Here is a 17,586-nt window from a genome sequence, read left to right on the forward strand (position 1 = left end):
AGTAAAATCAAATGGGCCAAAACTGTATTCATCAGATGCGGGGCCATGATTTGATCGCAAAAAGTATAGTAAAGGTATTTAAAATGGGATAACAATGCAGCAAAATCCCTTCCTCAGACTGCGGACAGCAACGAGCAAGAAGGCTCCTCGCGGCCACTGGGCCTAACCGCGTTGCCCTGGTAACGGGCGAACGTGAACCCGTGACCCGGAAGGAATTCTTGCCCCCTCTTGACAGACGATGCAGTGACAGGCCGGAGATGGCGGTGGCGACGAGCTGTTGGAAGCGGCTCGGCTTTTACTCGCTCTTGGCCGGCTATTTTTTCCGCTGGTGCGCGGTGGCAGCCGAGAAGGTGGCCTTGGTAGATGTTTTCCTGATGGATTCCCGAAGGGGTTGGTCCGCAGAGTTCGGCTTCAAGTCGGGCAGCAGCTACCGCCTGCAGGGCACCGTGTTGGCGCTTGGCAGCGGGTCTGAGAGCCCCAGCCAAGGTAACCAGGGGCTGCACGCCTTTCCCAAACATAACCAGGACAGCTTAGAAGGAAGCTTAATATTAGTAAGTGCTGCATTGCGTCCATTTGTGGATGCCAGATGCATAAAACCTTATCATCGATGCTTTAATCTTTCTAAACCATCTACAGCAGCCGTCCCTCCCGCACCAACACCCCCGCCCCCCCCCCCCGCGACCTGAAGTTGGTACCAGGAATGCTCGGGAATAAATGCAAAATAACCAGGTGGACAGTGTGATATATTTTTAAAACCAGTGATCTGACGGAACTAACGTGTTTTCGTTCGGGGTCCACTTGTCAAAATACACCACTATTGACTGAGCTGTTGACAGCAACAAATTGAGAAATGTCAGTTGTTGACATTTTATTTTGAATAATCGTGTTTTCTAGTCGCAAAGCGTTGCATGTTAATCGGCGAAGCATAATTCGTTGTATTTGGCTTTGAACAAAGAGTAATTTATCGTCAATCAGTCACTTATAGATATGTGCAATTTACTTTTAACTTACGCAAATGGTAATTTGATATCCTGATGCAATATTATTAGATCCAAGTGATTCCAGATGTGCTTCAATTACTAATAGAAGAAATCAACGTGTTGCGTATTGTGCCTTTTGAATGGACTTTTATCCAAATTGGAATAATTTTATCTTCAATGGCTGGTTACAGAATCTTTTCTTGATATTATGGCCACTGATAACTTTTAAAGAGAAATTTAAAAATACAATTAATAGCTGAAAGGATGACGCAAGATTTCACCTTTTTAAAGATTTTTACTATAGCAAAGACTAAAAGCACTATTGGCCAAGCACTATCTTTGTAGACAACTTATATTCAAACCACAAAACATTCTGTTTCTTTACCTTTTAGCACAACTGAAAACACCACAGAAATACTTTACACTGTCCTATGTTACTATCTTTTTAGAGACTGTTAACATTTAAATAGAAATTCAAACACCCAGTAATTAACTAAAAGAACTATACATTTTTAAACAAAAACAAACTTTGTGAATTTAAAAAAATTAAAGCAAGCATGATGAACTTAATACTATAGTTTGTACCTATGTAAGTTATAAATCCAGTTTTATTTCTACTTCCCCCCCACCCCCACCAAGAGTTCCCTTATTTTACAAAATTTTGAAGGTTAATTCACTTTTCTTGGAACTAAATCAAAGGTATGCTGTAGCCATCCAGAATTCACTTTAATTTCTCCTTTGTTCCAGCTATTTTCTGAGGTACGAAATTTCATGGAGATCCTTCCATTAGCTTTTGGCTAAGTGATCCTCCAACTTCTCTTCAAAGCCTCACAACTGTGGACTTCTCAGCTCAAATTTCATGGCATCCTTGCTTAGAGATTTAAACTTCAGGAACACCCCTGGTTGCTAATGGCTCTCTATGCTCCCACAGTTCAGCTGCTGATCCGACAGCTGATTCCCAGCTTCTGGCAGATTGTTTCTGTCTGCGTATTCTAAGCTGACTGACTTTCTGCCACAAGGCTAACTACCTTTCACCAAGGACCACTGTAGATTTCTTCCTGAGCTTCAAGCTAAGTAAATATTCCAGATTCTTCCCCCCCCCCCCCCCCTCACCTCACCTCACCTCATGAATTCCAAGTCTCCAAACTGAGTTCAAGCCTCCACCCACATTCCATGCAGTGAACAATAAAGGTAGTATTTTCTCTACTTAAGGTGCAGGCCTGACTAACAATTATCTCCTTTTGCTCCCCTGAGTCAGCCTACAATAGACCAAAACTGCAACTGCCTTTTGTGAGTAATGCCTAGATAAATTAAACAAAGGAACCTTCTAACCCCCACAGCCCATCTCCATGACAACATTATATACTAGGGATATTCCAAACAGAAATATAAATCACTTTTACCTTCAACACAACTGTTTCATTCTATGACTCATGAATAATTTATATCTCATTGAGTTTTGTAACTGTTTCCCAGAATTGCTAGCTTTTAGATTCTTTTAGTTGGGACCAACATAAATAATTTAATTTTTTTTTTGAAGTAAGGATAGATCTCCCAGCTCCATTAAAAAGATGGGTCACAGATGGGTCATTCATTGTTTAAGTTTTTCACTTCTGCCTTTGACCTTGTAAGATAAATATGGGTTAGCTTTTAACTGTTATTAACTCAAGCTTGTTTGATTTGCATTTACTTCATGAGTTGTGTATCAGTTTTGCAATCAGATGTTTCCATTTGTCTTACATATAACACTTCAATTCCTAAAACTAAAAGTTATATCCTAAAACATAGGAAATATGAATGAAATGTTCGCAACACCTTAAAGTAGACACTCAGTTCTGCAGGAAGCAGTCTAAGGTGATTCTTAGCTCCAGAGGGTTTGCTGCTGCTGTTTTCATTTCTCAGCCTGGGAACTTTTAATCTCAGAACTGTCTTTCCTAGTGAGGTTTTTTCCCCCCAGAGATTATAGACTCATAGATGTTTACAAGCATAGAAAGAGACCACTTGGCCCATCATGTCCACACTGGTCAATAAAGATCTGAGAACACTAATCCCATTTTCCAGCGCTTGGCCCTTAGCCCTGGAGGCTATGGCAACGCGAGTGAATATCTAAATACTTCTTAAATATTACAAGAGTTTCTGACTCAACTCAACTACCAGATTCTTCCTCTAGCGCCAGCTTCATTTTAACTCCTCACGAATTAGGTCTTTTCAATCTATGCATGAACTCCCACCTGCATTCCTGCACATTTAACCATAGGGACTTTCAGCCTCTAGCTGCTCTCTGTCTCCCAGGCAGTCTGTTTGTGAATTTACAGATATCTTAGAAATCTTTCCCCTCTCATCCCATCTCAATGAATCACTTTGGCCTTATATCTAGGTATTAATGCTGATTAGCTATCCTTGAGATCCCAACTCTCTTTTTTTCTTGGAAGTAAATGGACATTTTAAAGCACATTTTTAGAACCCATCATTCTCAACACTTTTCTCTGACTTTGGAAACTCACCGTCTATCCAGTAGTTAACACATAGTTTGCTGCCACTGTCTCCAAGTGTAAACATCTTGCACCACCTTCCCAGGAAAACAATCTGGGCCCCTTTAATCTTTAACAATCAAACTACCCATGCTTGCCGTCCGGCAGACTTCAGATCAGGTCATATGACCCCTGTCATTTTACTCTAAATTATAAACACTGCCCTGTAGACTCCACTATGACTGTCATTTTAAAATTCCCAAGTATAGGGTTTCAATGAAACAACTGGGTTATTGGAGACCCAGATGTTATTTTAATTGGTTATATATACAAGAAAGGTCCCTTGCTAGAAACTGCCAAACACTTACCACTGGGACTGTTGTGCACAGATGTTATGAAAAGAATATGTTGGTCTGCTAGCATAATAGAAACTAAAAAATCCTTTTATGCACACTTGTGCCTGCGCAAGGAACCTTGACCACACTTGACTATCTGTCAGTCCAGTCATGCCTCCTTTGTAACCGGTACTAAGTGGTTGTTAAGTTACTGAAGCATAGACTGGTTACAGCACTGCTTTCTGCAACAACAATTTAGCTAGTCCCACTCCTCCACTCTTTCCCTGTAGCTCCGCAATTTCTTCACCTTCAGGTGCTTTTCCAATTCCATTTTGAAAGCTATGTTTGTATCTGCCTCCAACACATTCTCAGCGAATGCATTCCAGATCATAACCATTGCTGTGTAAAAAGATTTTCCTCATGTCGCGTTTGGTTCTTTTACTGATCACTGTAAATTAGTGTCCTCTGGTTCTCCACCCTCCACCAATAGGAACAGTTTCTCTTTATCTACTACTCTGTCTAGACCTTGCATGATTTTGAACACCTCTATTAAATCTCCTCTCAACCTTATATCTTACATATGCCATGGACTTCAATTACATATTTACTTTACTTCCTGTTTTATCCCTTTTATAATGCCTACATGTCAGTTTAAAAAAAAATCCCTTCAAAGATTTAAATGTTTCACTGTCCCGATCTATTATTGAAACAGTCACTCAAATGCTTTCTAAAAACATTTTCCTCCATTTTTTTTTTCTCAGTTCTCAGTATTAAAGTTCTAGGGGGCTATGTGTCTCTATTCAGTTGAAAAATCTTAACTTTGCGACAGTATCTTATCGTATCAGCAGGGGAGACACATGTATTATTTATTCAGTTTTGCTGCAACCTTACATTCGAATTTTTGTGAATTGCATATGCAATACCATTGTCTGGTTAATTGGGCAATGTGCCACTTTCTCTGGATCTGATAGCTACATTGGAACTGTCCAAACATTTGTCATAAACTATAAATGGATGATCAGTTTGCATGTTGTTGATGAGTCCATGTGTCATTAGTTTTTGGTCATCAGATTAAATTTAGATTGCTGACTAAATAGAAAAGTTCAGTTCTTTTTCATATACTGTTTGGAAAAATAGATCACCAAATTACAAGGAAGTGATTGAAAGTTCTCCGAATGGTAAGATGGTCATATTGAAAGTGACCTATGTGTTTCCTCAAAGTGCGTGAGCTTAAAGTTCCTCAAGTCCTGAAAAATGCACAAAAAGACTGATATTTTTACATTTATACATTTTGTTTTAAGAACTGTGATCTGTAATTTACTCCTGTTTTAGATGTAGTCTTTTAGTAAAGTACTGTTAAAATTAGTTGATGCAAATTCATAGTTACTGGTTATTTTTAAGGTTAAAGATGAACAGTTGGACATCCAGCCAAACACTGGAGAGAAATGGATTGGAGTTGTGCCTGTTGATGAAGATCAGGTTGAAGGAAAAGGAAGCAACAAGCAGGAATCATTTGCTGCAGCTGTTGTTAGTAAGGCAAGTAATATGATATGCCTTTACTTTTGAAAAATTATATTAATATCTAATTCACCATTTACTAAGCTAGTGTCTCTCACTTATGGAGTGTAGTTTGCTTTTGTAGGAATTAATCCAATGTCCCTTTCATACTTATGTGATGATCTCTCTGAACTGTACTCAGGTAGATGCTGTACTGCCATCTTCCCTGTCGAGATTATCTTCAGTCTTTCCCTGTGTTCTGCTTATGACACTGCTTATTTCAAAGATATTAACACCATCAGTGCTGTAGGCTATGTAATTAGATTCAATGTAAATATATTATTCTGGCTAAAATAAGATACCTTGAATTATATGCATTTTATTTAAATTGTGTACACTTTAATTTTCTGGTAAATAACTCTTTGAAGCATCTACACAATAATGCAGAGAAACCTAATCTGGATAAATGAGTCCCTTCCTGTTTTTACAAATATACACTTTAAAAAGGCAATGTCTATATCAATATATGCAATCATTTTGTGGGCACATTATATAACATTTATAACATTGCAGAGCCATCTAAATATTTGGAGGCACAGGTGTACATTTGGTTCCCATCACCTCAAATTTAATTGCATATTGTTGCAAGTTTACCCGCAAATATCTTCATTATAGATGAAACTAAATGGAGTTAACCTGTTAACTGGAGTCCACTGGTGAAAGACTTTTTAAAAATTTGTCTCCATTTAAGCAAAATCTATCACTAGAAATTTATTTTCCATGAGTTGCTTTTCCACTCTGTTTATCCCTCTTATCTAAAGACAACACGTGAGACCATAGCAAATTCTAGGAAAACCCCTAGTGTATGTACGATTTGAGATGGGCCTTCAAACCTGAACCTCCAGGACAGAAACACAAAGCTGTTGTGTTGGAGCTACTTTCTATATTTTAATTGATTTCCAACATATTTAAATCAAACAATATTCAGTATTGCTGCTTGGGAAAATGTTACTAAGTTCAAAGCTGCTAATAACCACAGTCTCCTGGAAAGGCCACTGTATTTGTTGCATTCCTGAGGTTCTTTTAATATTTTCATGATGTACATGCAATGTTTGTTTTCCTAGTGCATTTAAAGCTGAATACTTCCATAAGTCTGCAATTCATAACTACATTTTATATTGACTAACTCTGGTTTACGGGAAGTGTAGCCCTTTTTTGGCAAGGATTTTGAGCAGAGTAATTTTTAGCTTGCAAGTAAGGAAACCTTTTGCACATAGCATTTATTTTAATACCAGAATTATGTTTTCCTAAGATAGAATTTGTTTCATAAAATTTTCATTATAAAGTTGTTTAAAAAATGTACATTTTTTTTCCATGAAATTCATTGTAACTCTTTGAAAGGATGTTTTCAACTGGAGTTATGAAGAAATTATCTCTTCTGACAACAGTAGCAGAAATCACACTAACAGAAATAATTATAATGAAACAAACTTGAAGAAAAGATCATTTTAAAAATGAGCGAAGAAATGGATTCATGTCCTTGTAGCAGGCTTGTAATCTTGGATGGCTGATCCTGCTGGTGCAGAAATACAATTATTGTTGCATATCCCCATACTGGGTAGGGTTGTCAATCTGGTGGAACATATCCCTGGAGGATTCATCAAATCTCCTGCAACCTCCAATGCCCCAACTAGCCAAACAGACTGCCTCACCATCCCTAGCCACCATCTCTCAAAATCCTTATAATTCATGCACAAAAGTTTCTTAAAGAAAGTAAAATACACACACTTGTTTGTTACTGCCTATGTGGATTTTTCTCCTGGGTTGTTTGCAGCAATGTCCAAGAGATTAACCCTTAATTCCTGGAGACTCCAGGACAGTCCTGGAGATTTGGTGATTGTAACTCTGTAACTTCACACAGCTTTACAGAGAGCAATTCATTTCAATGTTGGATTTGTCAGTGAAGCCTGATCTGAGTTGACAGTGCTGAATTTAATGTACTGTACATTACATTTAAGCTTGCTGTTCAGAAGTAATAAAGCTAGAGAATCTATTGGTATTTTCTAAGTAAATAATATATTTTATACAATATATTACTAACACAATATATTTTATACAATATATTACTAACGCAGGGCACAATAGAAAATTATGACAGGTGATGGCTCATAATTTAATAACAGACTTCATTAAGATAATTTTCTGATTTACAGCAAACTTTAGACTGCCAGTTGTTCTGATGTTTTATAGATGCACATTTAGACATGCTTAATGCCAAAATTACTGTCTGACCTCCCAGTAAAAATGGCTTCTATTGTTGCAGATGAAAAGAGCGCTTGTTCTGGGAGCATCTGCACTGTTGATTCTGGTTTTAAATCAAAACGCCTTCACTGAGGTAACTCAAAAGTGTATTTGCTCTCATACAATATATAACATATATTGCACAGTCATAGAGTCTATTCAGAATGATTTAAAGATTTGTGCTGAGTCCTTTTAAATTTACAGCTATTTAGGTTTCTCTTTGTTTTAGGGCTTCTTACTAAACCCTGCAACTATTTATTGTCCAACCTCGCCTTCTATTGTTAAGGGTATCAGCGGCTGCAGTTTTTTTAAAACCAGATAATTGTGAATGTGAATTGTTTTACCACATTCACTGTTTATCTTTTGCTCTGATAAATATTATTTTAATTGCCTTTTTCTGAGCATTTTATAATTCAACAATGAATCTTTATTATAGTGAAAGAATTATTATTTGTATTTTTTCTAAGATGGACATCTCTCAAGTGCTTTCAAAACCTGTGGTCGTAATGCAAAGCTCTGAAAATGTAACGAAGCTTCTGGGAGCCCTATTAAAGTAAGACAAAGCATTATTATGTTCATTTTTATTTAGTGTGTGTATCATTTTGATTCAACCATCACAGATTGTAGTCATTCAAGGCATTTTGTAACATTTTGTTATAAAATGTGTCTGATAAAATCTATTTTAACTCAAATGAAATCATGAAATTTTAAATTTAATTGTTCAACAATTGGAAATTGTGCTTGTCTTATGGCTGTGTGTTCTGCAGTTCACCATGTGAAATTAACATAAGCGCTGTTTACTGTTTTTATTTATTAATGATCACAATGAATTTGGAATATCTAAGATTTTTTTGGAAGAGTGTCATTATTTTCCACATTCCCTCTTACATGGTGGACTCACTGTGCACTTACCATTTCAGGCTTTAAGGGCCCAACAGTCAGTGCCTAAGCCTTACAAAGTCCATCTAAGAGGCGAGTGAGATTACCTCAGCCAATGTTGATTTTTCTCCCCCATTCTCTGTGAGAATGTGCCTGCCTGCTGCTCTGTACCTTCCTAAAACTTGCCCTGTGGAGACTGAGTAGAAAACCTCTTTCTATTGGACAGCAAGGCACATTGCAGCATCACAAAACCTTGGAACTTTGTCTCTTTTTTAGGTCTGTATATAATAAAATTCTGAGAAGTGAATAATAGCGACAAAACCTCTGGGCAGTAGAAAATGTTTGCTGATATTGTTTATTTGCCCTCCCTGCATGTCATGTAATATTGGTTCATTAATGTATTTTCAACATGTAGTCCTAAAATCCAATATTCAAACCTGAAGCTACATAAATCATAACATACAATCCATGAAGGAATAGAAAGAATTTGCTTATATAGCACCTTTTCAAATCCCTCAAGGTCTCAAATCTCTTCATGCTGAATTTCTTTGAAGTACAGTCATATTTAAACTCACCCACATCAATGCCCTAGGTAAATACTAATTTTAAAGCTGCACTCTGCACTGCCATACTTTACTCCATTAAAGATCTGCAGTGGCAATGAACTAGGCATATAAGTAGCACTCATGGTGCAGCTGTTCTTTACAGGTATCTTAAAAGAGGGGTAGTAAGGTTGATTGTACACACTATGTCTTTAGGTTTACTTTTACTTAGATTGACAACTATACATATCTTAGGCATGCTAAAGATAACATTCATTGAAATCCTTTTCCATTGCAGTGGTCTTCGCGCATCTGCCAAAATAACCTTTAAAAACATAATTCAGGATAATCTGGTATGTCAAATCTTACTTTATTTTTAGATTTTGAGAGCCTGCAGTGTGATTGTTGAGTTATCATAAAATGTATCCATGACTTTGAGGCTAGCCAATTGACCATTAAGATTATTTGATAAGTCAGACCCTAGCTTTGTAGCTTGTGAACTAAGCAAAATTCATGCTGGAATTTTACTGTTGGTGTCTTTAATACAGACAAAGATAGACAGTATCTTTAATATGGATAAAGTAAATATGTCAGTTTTGGAAGACAATACCAAAGATATTGAGTTGATGATACTTGTGTGAAGGTCTAAAAGAAAACTTGTTCTTTTCTTGGTTTTGCACACAGTTTTTCCCCTTCTGTTCTTAAGGTGTTGATTCTTTGCTGTGCAACTGTTTCACAACTGCTGCTTGTTTGTGTGATATTGGATGGTGAACATAGACAGTCTATTCAGCCCCAGAGACATCACCATCGAGTCTTGCCCTGATTTTCCCAAATATGCACCCATGCAAATTTTCAGGCGTGGTTACTATATAATGATGAGGAATGACAACGCTGGGCAATTGTCTCTTCTCTAACCCACGGGTCCAAAGGTAAATTGTCAAACCCTACCACACTGCTCTGGCTGAGATCAGCTAACCCAGCAGAAACCAGAGATTGAACTTTATGGTTTATGACTAAACTCATTGGACCAGCAAGCAAATTGCCAGTATGGAGAATTTATGGGTAATTGGAGGATGTGTCATTGTAGACTTCTCTCATGCACCCTGCAACAGTGAATTTGAGCAACCTTGGTAGAAGGCTGTAATCTAGTAGTTTGCCTGCTTTCTTGATTGGGGAAATATCACGTCATGCAGTTAGATCTAAAGAGGAGCAGAAGGAAGGCATTAATAATGGGAAAAAATTCAAGCTACATTGCACAGAGGTCATGCACTGGGAGCATGTAGCAGGAATTTGTGGGAATTGTGAATTGGAATTACATCCTTGTTGTCATTATGTATTCTTTCTGCTTTGGAACTACCAAAAACAAAAAAAGTACCCCCAATTGTTAGTGGGTAAAGTGGTTCAACAATTCCAAAATAATGCAAGTGCAACAGTGTGCACCAGATTTCTCATTAAGCATTTCTTGAATCCTTAAAAAAAATCAGCATTATTATGAAGGAATCTTGGAGTGAAAATCCTTTTTTTTTTAAACATCAGGGAGTAACTTTAACACTGTGGTCAACCTGTGGGCGTTCACGAGGTGGTCTGTACGGGGAATGGCAAGGAGTGATTTGTACAGGAGAGAACAGCTCACAGGTTCAGGTATGTAATGTAATACCCTTTCAGTTTCACTCAAAAATTTGTTATTTTCTGTTGCAACCCATCCCCATTTAGTAAGAGGAAGGGAAAGTCAAAGGGTATGCTAGTTTATGTTGCTATCAAGCAACTAGTAATTGGCTCAGATTTATCATTGACAGAAGTCAGAAATCTAGTTACTGTAGATGTGGGTGTATAAGTTGATCTTTGAAACCTCAAAATCCCTCCAAAAACAGGGCTTGAGTTATACACTGACTATAAAAGTGAACTGCTGGTATGGGTGTAGATGGTCGTTGTCTTTGTCATTCGCCGCGTGGGGTCTGCTCTGTGTGAGCATGTCTTAAACCCCTGTGCATCTTCACAACATAGCCTGGTATCACCTGCTTGATCCCTTGTGCCCAGTTATAAGGTACCGGTAAGGAAAACATCCATTTGTGGGGTGAAAAATCGAGTCTGACTACTAATGTGAATATAGCATGTCATGGCTGAAAGGTCAGCAGTGGGGAGGTGGGTGGCAGGGCTGAGGAAATGGGGACATCTTATATGAAGGGTCGACTTATATGCCACAACCTACTGTATTATGCACTGCCTCGGTTAATTAAGTGTGTTCAGTCAGAAAACTAAGTTATTTGTTCGAAAGTCTTTAAGTTTGAATGAGAAATAAACAATCAGTAGAACCAGAAGAACCTTTTTGTGTGATAAAATGAAAAAAAAACTGAAGCCTCACAAGAGCTCATAAATTAGATAAATGGCCTTAGAGATTCTAAGCAGACAATAAATGACAAGTTAGATATACATAGTATCTTTCATGACCTTAGGAGATCCCAAAGCCCTTTACAGCCAATGAAGTACTTTTTGAGATGCAGTCATTATTGTAATGTAGGAAATGCAGCAGACAATTTGCACCCAGCAAGCTCGGCCAAACAGCTTTGTGATAATGACCAGATAATCTGTCCTTTTTGTGATGTTGATTTGAGGGAGAAATATTGGTCAGGACGCCAAGACTCCCATACTCATTGAAGTTGTGCCATGGGAACTTTTATGACCAGTTTAGAAAGCAGACAAGGCCTCGGTTTAACGTCTCATCCAAAAGGCAGCAACTCCAACAGCGCAAAACTCCCCGAGAACTCTACTGGAGTGTCAGCCTAGACTTTTTGCTCATGCCTCTGGAGTAGGAATGAATTCCATTTTCCTTTACAGAAATATCTGCAGCAGCTGTGGAACACTATCTTGCTAGTGGGTTTAATCTTGAGTACTGGAGTAATTGTACAGGCTCAGTGGCAATACAGACATTATGAACCAAGCACAGAAGATATGGAGGTTGGTGTCTCATGCCTGTCTAAACAAGTAATTATACTGATGATATAATGGCTAAGAAATTTTATTTTATAACAAGTGATCCAATTTTGACGCAATTTTTGTCGCATTTTATTGGTTTGCATATCCTTGCTGCGTCAAAGAAAATGGGACTTTATATCATAACTTAAAAGTGGAGATTAGAAACTATTTAATATTTTATAATTTGGTTAACTTAATTTAAAGAATGTTATTGAAATTTGCTTTATAAACAAATTAAATTACTAAACACGATTTTAAGTACTATCATTGATCCCTTCATTATTATTTGCTTGCAGATAAACTTGAAGCAACAAATCTTAAAGCAATTATCAGCATTGAAAACTAGAAAATATTATCCAAATAAAAGACGGAAAACACAATCCCAAGAACTTGAGAGTTGTGCAGTGTGCTTGGAAGAATTTCATAAAAATCAGGTGTATTTCCATTTGTGATTTGAATTACAAGGCAAGGAAGCGGGTGATAAAAGTAACTGATATTTATTTAAATGCTCTTTCACTGTTTTACTGTGTTTGTTTTTGCTTGGATCTCTTTCTTACTACAAAATGTGTTAATGGGTTTTTGAACCATCGTGACTTTAAATACAAATTAATAAAAGCATCAACTGTGTCTCAGTGGTAGCAATCTCATCTGTGAGTCAGAAGGTTATGGGTTTAAGCCCCATTCCAAAGATTTAAGCACCTAATGTAGGCTTATACTTCTGTGTAGTTCTGAGGTTGTGTAGTATTGTCAGAAGTGCTTTCATTTGGATGAAACATTAAACAATCACAAAGTCCCATTTGTCTGTTCAGAAATAAAAGATCCCATGACACTCTTTGAAGCACTATCTACTTGTATTTCAGATTCAGATTTTCCTTAATATTTCCTTAGTCTGTATAATTCAGCTGTCCACAGCCTTAAGTAGATGAGCTATTCTAGGAGCTAATGTCACCTATTAATAAGTCATTAAGCAATGCTATGTTTGAGGGTCATTTAATAGTGTGCTTTAACAATACAATTGAACAAAAGTCACTTGATTCAAATTGTTCCTAAAATGAAAACTTTATACTTAGAACATTGGATTAAGTTCTTTTGGTGAAGGGAAAAATGCTTTGAAGATATTTAATATGATTTTTATTTGTAGTGTTTACGAGTGCTTCCTTGTCTTCACGAGTTTCACAGGGACTGTGTTGATCCTTGGCTGCTACTTCAACAGACATGCCCCCTGTGTAAACGACATGCACTAGGTAAGAATAATAGTCATTACTGTATAGAAGGAGGCCACCTGGGCAATCAAATCCATGCTGGCTCTCTTTAGAGCTAGTCAGTGAGCCCCATTTACCCACTTAATCCCCATAACTCTGCATCTTTATATGCAGAAAAATATATCAGTTAATAAACTGTTTAACAGATCTTCTAGACAGAAATGTGTAGAATTGATGTATTAAGACACATCACAGGAGCAATCTTGTTAAAATGTTTTAATCCAAATTTAAAAGACAATTTCTGAAATGTACACTTAACTTTAATATTCCTGGGATAATTCTTTATTGGTGCCTACTTAGCCCTGCTAATGTATAAGTTAAGTGAGGACAGCATCAGGTTTGTTTTGAAGGTCTTCATGGTCACATAATTTCCTGACATCTGTAGAACAGATGAAGAATGGCTGGAAATTACATAGGTTCAACCAAGGGACTGTACCAAACCATGCATCACTATGTTCAGGAGAGAGCAGGGGTTAAATTTGTGCATGAAAGGAAAAATAGAACCAAATTATCCTGTATTTATTGTCTTGTATCCTTTTTTTTTCTTAAAAAAGGTGATCCATATGAGAACAGCTGAATTTATTCTCTCAAGAACAGAAAACAGTGATGACTTCCACCGCTCAATCTATGTACATCTTAAGACTTTCTATATTGCACTTTATTCATTCCATTCTGCACAACTAGTTAAATTTGTGGTAATCAAATGAACACTTGACTTTAACATGCATTTGATTGATTTATTGACTTGCACAAACATGAGGTAACCTGCTTTTGGTATACTCATGAACAATGAGTTAGTTAGATGGACTATTTGATTTAGTGGTTAAACCATTAAAGGCCAAACCTATTTGGTAGGCTTCATATGTTCATGCTGAAGTAACAGTGCTTTTTTCCTCTTTATTTATTGACTATATTTATTCTCCTTAAAGTTTACATCTATAACTGTTGTGAAAAAGCACTGCTGATAGTTATTTAGTCATTATTGCTTCTGGCCTATAAATCACAGAGGCTATTCATGGAGCAGCTATAAGTGCAAAGTTGTGTTCTTCACAGATAGGTCACAGGACAGATGTGCACTTGGAGCATTTAAAACCTTTCAAAGTTTTTGACAGCTTGTGGGAACCCGTTTCACGATTAAACTGCGGGTGTATTAAGAACAGTTGAGTCTAAATCAAGCAATTTATTATCCCTGATAATGTATATTGCATTTTTCATTATGAAAATAACCATGAATTATTGAGAAGCTTATATATCTTAAAGTCTGAAATCCTTTCCACCTAATCAAATAAATAAAAACCTTGTTAACTCAAATCTTCCTCACACATGTATGGCACTTTATTGCTATAAAGTGATCAGGTGCTTGTAATGTAGAAATACAATTATATGACAGTTGGCTAGATCACTGTTCTTGCAAATTAAATCTGTATTTTTAAAATACAGGCAATAGTCTCACTGTAGTTTTTTTTTTAAACAGCTAATGAGTGTAATTTGAATTTTTGGAGCAATTTGGATATACCTAAGTGTTTCCCCCAGAGGGTTAAAATGTAACAATTGAGTGCATGTGCTTTAATAGAAAATGTTAATGATCCAATTCTCAAAGTGTGCATTTTGCATTGTAAAATGTTCTTGCATAGGGAGGGGAAAGACTTTTAACAAGGTGAAGACTGTAGTAACAAAACATTAAAACTTTTTTTCTTGTTCCATGAAAAATACTTGAACTTAAACATTCCAGTGCCTTTGAACACCAGCTCCCACTGTTGCAGGCTGCTGTTCTTGTTTTTCATAACCTTTAGTTTCCTTAGTTCATTCAATGTGTAGCTTCCAACTCTCCCAAGATTTCAATATTTTTAAACAGTAAAAGTACAACAGACTGGTAAGAATACTATGCATTTTGGGGTAACTTCAAACAGACATTTTTGTATTCGATACCAGAAGAGAATGTCTAGAATAATTCATATCCTTCACACCCTAATTTAGGACGAGTGGTTTAAGTTGCTTAAGTGATTTTCAATGGAACAGAGGAGTTTGAAGGATTGTGGTTCAAATGTCTAAAATGCCAGTAGACATGATTAACATGGATGTGGGCAGAAGACATGAATACAGAATTAACAAGTGCAAATTGAGATTAGAGATTTTGCTGTCCACTAAAGAGCAGTGCAAATATGCAGTAAAAGCCGAGCAAAAGCATTAATTGTGATTTGATTTTAAAAGTCTGGATAAATATCTTGATAAGTAGATTAAAATGATAAGTATAGATGCAAAATATTATTGCTAACTGTTTAAGTGGAGCTATTTACTCTAATCCTATTTCACTGTCCTTTCCTTACCTTTTAATTTCATCCTTTTCAAATACTGATCCACCTGACTTCTAAATTAAGTCATAGTGTCTGTAGTCAACAGTATTTGACTTCATACAGAAAGTTATAAAGATAAATTTAGTTCTTGTGATAATCTGGAGTCTTAATCCCATGTTTCTATTATACAAATCAGCAGAGTCAATGGCCGGGATTTTCTGGCCCCCCCAGCCAGAAGTCCATTGACTTGTGGTGGGACTGAAGATCCCAGCAGCAGGCAGGAGCAGAAAATCCCATCCAATATTTCATGGTTTACCCTTTCAAAACATTTCATAATCTAAAAAACTTCTTGGATTTTTATTGACCTTTCTTTACATCTATGTTTTATTTCTGTGTTGCATCCAGAGTATTTGCTGTAGTCTTCACACGTTGCTGATATTCTTTCAATTATAGTTGCCAAAACTGTATACAATATCCCCAAATATATCCTAAAATCAAGTATTCTTCCTTGCTTTTACATCCGTTGGCATTATATATAAAACCCAGTATCCTATTTGCCTTTTCTAGCTGCACTTCCACCTTTAAAGATCCATGTATCTGCACCCTGTTCCTCAAATTTAAGGATAGTACAATTTGGGATATACTTTCTTTCACAGTTCTTGCTCTTAAAATTTACATTTCTACATTGAACCGAATCTGTCACCCGTCTGTCCAATCTCCTAATTTGCCTATGTCCTGCAGTTTCTCACAGTCTTCAATATTTGTCATGCTCCCTAATTTGGTTTCATAAGAAAACTTTTATATTATTGCTTGTGTCAATAATTTAAAACAAAAATTGTCTCAGAACATCACTACTCGCTCAAACCAACTTGAAAAAACATGAAGGGCTTATTGTTGTTTGGATCATGGATCAATCGCTCATGGAAAACAATGGGTGGAATTTAACACTGGCAGGATTTTACGGTCCCACTGAAGCCAATGGACGTTTGAACAGCTTGCCACATGTTACGGCTCCATCCCTGTCATGACAGGGCCATAAAATTCTGACCATTGAGTGGAATTGTAAGCTTAGGCAGTACGTTTATAGTTTGTGTAGATTACTCTTTAGGGGTGGGGAGAAGTTATCTTGGAAGTTCACTTCGTTTGGTTACTTTCTTAGGAGATGATTTAATTTGGATAGAGTTCATGATAGGATTAGTTGAGCATGATGTGAGAGAATGAGTTCCAGGAGTTGATGCCTTTTTCTCACTCTGGTGCTTAAATCTAGCAGAAAGAATTTTCCTTAACATCAGCTAAATTTAAAATTCAAACTACCATTCTCTGCCCAGGGGGCTACACTTTTAGTCCAGTTCCAGTTACGGATACACACTCTTAAAAATGAGCAACTATGATGATTGTAGCATTTAACGGAAATTTACCCATTTCACATACTGTTAACAAATGGTGATTCAGTGTTTGTTATGGTAAATATATATGGAATGGCATTGTTATATCAAGCCAATAGTCAATCTGAAAACTACAAAATAGATGCACATGGAAAGGCTAGTGTCTTCAATATGGATCAGGGGCTAAATTTTCTGTGGATCATTGGTACAGAAGCTATAGATGGGTATATCTCTGGAATACATTGGATTAAATAATTATAAACTAGTTCATTTCCTTGAAAAATACATCTCATTTGACTAAACTCAGAACAAAAACAGAATTACCTGGAAAAACTCAGCAGGTCCGGCAGCATCGGCGGAGAAGAAAAGAGTTGACGTTTCGAGTCCTCATGACACTTCGACAGAGTTCTGTCGAAGGGTCATGAGGACTCGAAACGTCAACTCTTTTCTTCTCCGCCGATGCTGCCGGACCTGCTGAGTTTTTCCAGGTAATTGTTTTTGTTTTGGATTTCCAGCATCCGCAGTTTTTTTGTTTTTAAGCTCAGAGAACTTGAGTGCAATTGGTAAGAACTAAGGACACCTAAATAACCAGCTAGAACTATGCTGCTTACCTGCAGAGCATTGGTTTCAAGCTGCTATGTTCTTCAGTTAGGATCATCCACCCTGT

The 17,586-nt window shown here is 36.9% G+C and overlaps 1 protein-coding gene across 2 annotated transcripts; it reads left to right on the top strand.

The window, feature by feature from the left end:
- The first annotated feature begins 245 nt into the window (after window positions 1-245).
- rnf215 (ring finger protein 215) lies at window positions 246-16,488 on the top strand. 2 transcript variants are annotated; one of them, XM_041202855.1, is made up of 10 exons: window positions 246-551; window positions 5,188-5,322; window positions 7,607-7,678; window positions 8,052-8,137; window positions 9,304-9,358; window positions 10,542-10,646; window positions 11,841-11,960; window positions 12,275-12,412; window positions 13,120-13,222; window positions 13,795-16,488. In XM_041202855.1, the coding sequence occupies exons 1-10, from the start codon at window positions 258-260 to the stop codon at window positions 13,815-13,817; spliced, it is 1,131 nt and encodes a 376-aa protein (XP_041058789.1). In that variant the 5' UTR covers window positions 246-257; the 3' UTR covers window positions 13,818-16,488. The 2 variants fall into 2 exon arrangements, with proteins under 2 accessions (XP_041058789.1, XP_041058790.1); XM_041202856.1 differs by lacking the exon at window positions 10,542-10,646.
- The last annotated feature ends 1,098 nt before the right edge of the window (window positions 16,489-17,586 follow it).

The sequence above is a fragment of the Carcharodon carcharias genome, chromosome 13 (assembly GCF_017639515.1).
Source record: "Carcharodon carcharias isolate sCarCar2 chromosome 13, sCarCar2.pri, whole genome shotgun sequence".
Classification (NCBI taxonomy): Eukaryota; Metazoa; Chordata; class Chondrichthyes; order Lamniformes; family Lamnidae; genus Carcharodon; species Carcharodon carcharias.